The 2,500-nt window shown below is 43.7% G+C and overlaps 1 protein-coding gene across 2 annotated transcripts in view; it reads left to right on the top strand.

Moving 5' to 3' along the window:
- The first annotated feature begins 447 nt into the window (after positions 1-447).
- Positions 448-2,500, top strand: part of LOC125034864 (26S proteasome regulatory subunit 6A-A-like) — a 10,213-nt gene continuing 8,160 nt past the window's right edge. Inside the window, exons 1-3 of one of the 2 annotated variants that reach the window (XM_047626899.1) lie at positions 448-572; positions 1,849-2,043; positions 2,408-2,500. The exon at positions 2,408-2,500 is cut by the window's right edge and continues 268 nt beyond it. In XM_047626899.1, coding sequence (XP_047482855.1) covers positions 474-572; positions 1,849-2,043; positions 2,408-2,500 — 387 coding nt within the window. In that variant the 5' untranslated portion in view covers positions 448-473. The remainder of the gene's footprint in view (positions 573-1,848; positions 2,044-2,407) is intronic. The other variant, XM_047626900.1, reaches the window with a different exon arrangement.

The following is a 2,500-nucleotide window of genomic DNA, read 5'->3' as shown; positions in this document are numbered from 1 at the left end:
AAAAAAATATATGGATCTGGAAAGCTACACACAAAATATTTTCAAAATCCACATTGACATCTTAATTCATGCAGACGAAGTGATCAGCTGATTTGATTATCCCCAACAATTTACCAGAATTATTCTAATTCTCACCCTTATTATCACTCTTCCAATAACTACCAACATCATCAATATAATCAATATCACCAGCAAATTCGTAAACAGCCTCGATAATCAAAAATGAAATTAATTTCGACAAAATAGCTAACAATAAAACACGAGACCAATTCATCCTCATCATTACAGTCCCAATAACAACCAAAACCATAAATATAACCATCACCAACCTCAAGAATAAAAAAAAAGGAAAACAACAATAAACAACAATCCAATAATGATAATAATTCCATTTTCATTTTTATTTTTTTTTTAAATCCCAAAAAGCGCTTCGTCATCCCCACCAAGTCGACGGGAAGCGAAGAACCTCCAAGATGGATCGTCGGGAAAGAAATAACAGTAATAATCATGCTACTAGAGGCAATAGCACGCCGTCCGCGGGTGGCAAATGGGCTCGCATCGCAGCCAAAGTGGTGAGTAGTGTCGTCGGCTGTTAGACAGAAATGGCGGAGAGCAGAAAGGGAGGTTTAGAGAGGAAAGAAAAGAAAGGGACGGGAGGGACGGGGAGATTTGGGGAAGGATTGGTGTTCTGCTCTCGCTCTATCTATTTCTTTCTTCTCTCTCTCTCTATCTATCTTCCCTTCTCTCTCTCTCTCTCTCTCTATCTATCTATCTATCTATCTATCTATCTATCTATCTCTCTTTCTCTTTCTTTCTTCTATCTCCTTCTCTTTCTTTCTTCTCTCTCTCTCCCTCCCTCCCTCCCTCCCTCCCTCCCTCCCTCCCCTCCCCCCCCCCCCCCCCCCCCCCCCCCCCTCTCTCTCTCTCTCTATCTATCTATCTATCTATCTATCTATCTATCTCTATCTCTCTCTCTTTCTCTTTCTTTCTTCTATCTCCTTCTCTTTCTTTCTTCTCTCTCTCTCTCCCTCCCTCCCTCCCTCCCTCCCCTCCCCCTCCCCCCCCCCTCCCCCCCCCCCCCCCCCCCCCCCCCCCTCTCTCTCTCTCTCTCTCTCTCTCTCTCTCTCTCTCTCTCTCTCTCTCTCTCTCTCTCTCTCTCTCTCTTTCTCTCTCTCTCTCTCTCTCTCTCTAATTCTCTCTCTTTCTCTTTTCTTTTTTTCTTTCTTTCCATCTCTTTCTTTCTTCATTCCCTTCTCTCTCTCTTGCTCTCTCTCTTTCTTTCTTCCCTTCTTTCCTTCTCTCTCTCTCCTTCTTCCTCTCCCTCTCCTTCTCTCCCTCCCCCCCCCCCCCCCCCCCCTCCTCTCTCTCTCTCTCCACCTTTCTCAATAATGTTTTCTCTTTGTCTTGTTTATTGTTGTTCCTGCTCGTACGATGTTTTCATTTGATTCTAGAATGTAGTAGTTGGATGTACATAGGCCTACATTTGGGAATTTAGCTGTGTGTATGTTTTACTTTGTTGTTGTTGTTGTTGTTGTTGTTGTTGTTTTGTATAGGCAATGGATTATGTCTGTCTCGTGTGCGTATTTATGCATATGTAAGGAAACAAATAAAACGAATTGCCCAAAGAGGATATAAATAAAACAATTAATCCCGTTAGAAAATAAATAAATGAATAAATAAGTAAATAAAGAATATCAGCATAGAATTTAACTGCCAAAAAAAAAAAAAAAATGAATCCAATCGAAAGATAAATAACAATAACAAAAAAAAAAAAGGAAAAACATTAAAAAAAACATTAAAAAAATATATATATGTAAGGAAAAGCATTTAAAAAGCGCAACCTTGCAGAGTGCAGCCCAGAGCATGCATCCCGACGAAGTGAAGGAGATGACGGCGCACTTGGCCTCTCAGACGAGGAAGATGAAGAGGGACCTGCGCATCGTCGGCTGCGAGGTCGGGGAGAAGAAGGCTCTGCTCGCAAGCAACCTCGAGACGATCCAGGTGTACCGGAAGCGACCCTACGTGGTGGCGGCGGTTCTGGAGGTACGGCGCTGGCGGTTCGCTTGGCGGGCTTGTCGGGCTTGGCGGGCTTGGCGGGCTTGGCGGGCCGTCTCTCGGTTTCTTTTTCTTTTTTTTTTTCTTTTTTTTTGTCTCTGTGTCTGTTTCTCTGTGTGTATGTCTGTATCTTTGCCTCTTGTCTCTCTCTTTCTTTTTCTTTCTCTCTGTCTCTCTCTCTCTCTCTAAAATATATATATAATATATATATGTATGTGTGTGTGTTTATATATATATATATATATATATATATATATATATATATATATATCCCCACCCCCTCTCCCTCCCTCCCTCCATAACCTCCCTTCCCCTCTCCCCCCCTCCCTCACGCCCTCCCCTCCTCCCCCAGGTGATCGCGCCGCCCAGCATGAAGGAGGGCGTGATCCCCGGGGCCTGCAGAGACGCCAGCTACGTGCCGATCCGGACCGTCGTGATCAGTACC

Source organism: Penaeus chinensis, chromosome 18 (genome assembly GCF_019202785.1).
Source record: "Penaeus chinensis breed Huanghai No. 1 chromosome 18, ASM1920278v2, whole genome shotgun sequence".
Lineage (NCBI taxonomy): Eukaryota > Metazoa > Arthropoda > Malacostraca > Decapoda > Penaeidae > Penaeus > Penaeus chinensis.
This window is presented reverse-complemented; position numbering and strand designations above follow the sequence as displayed.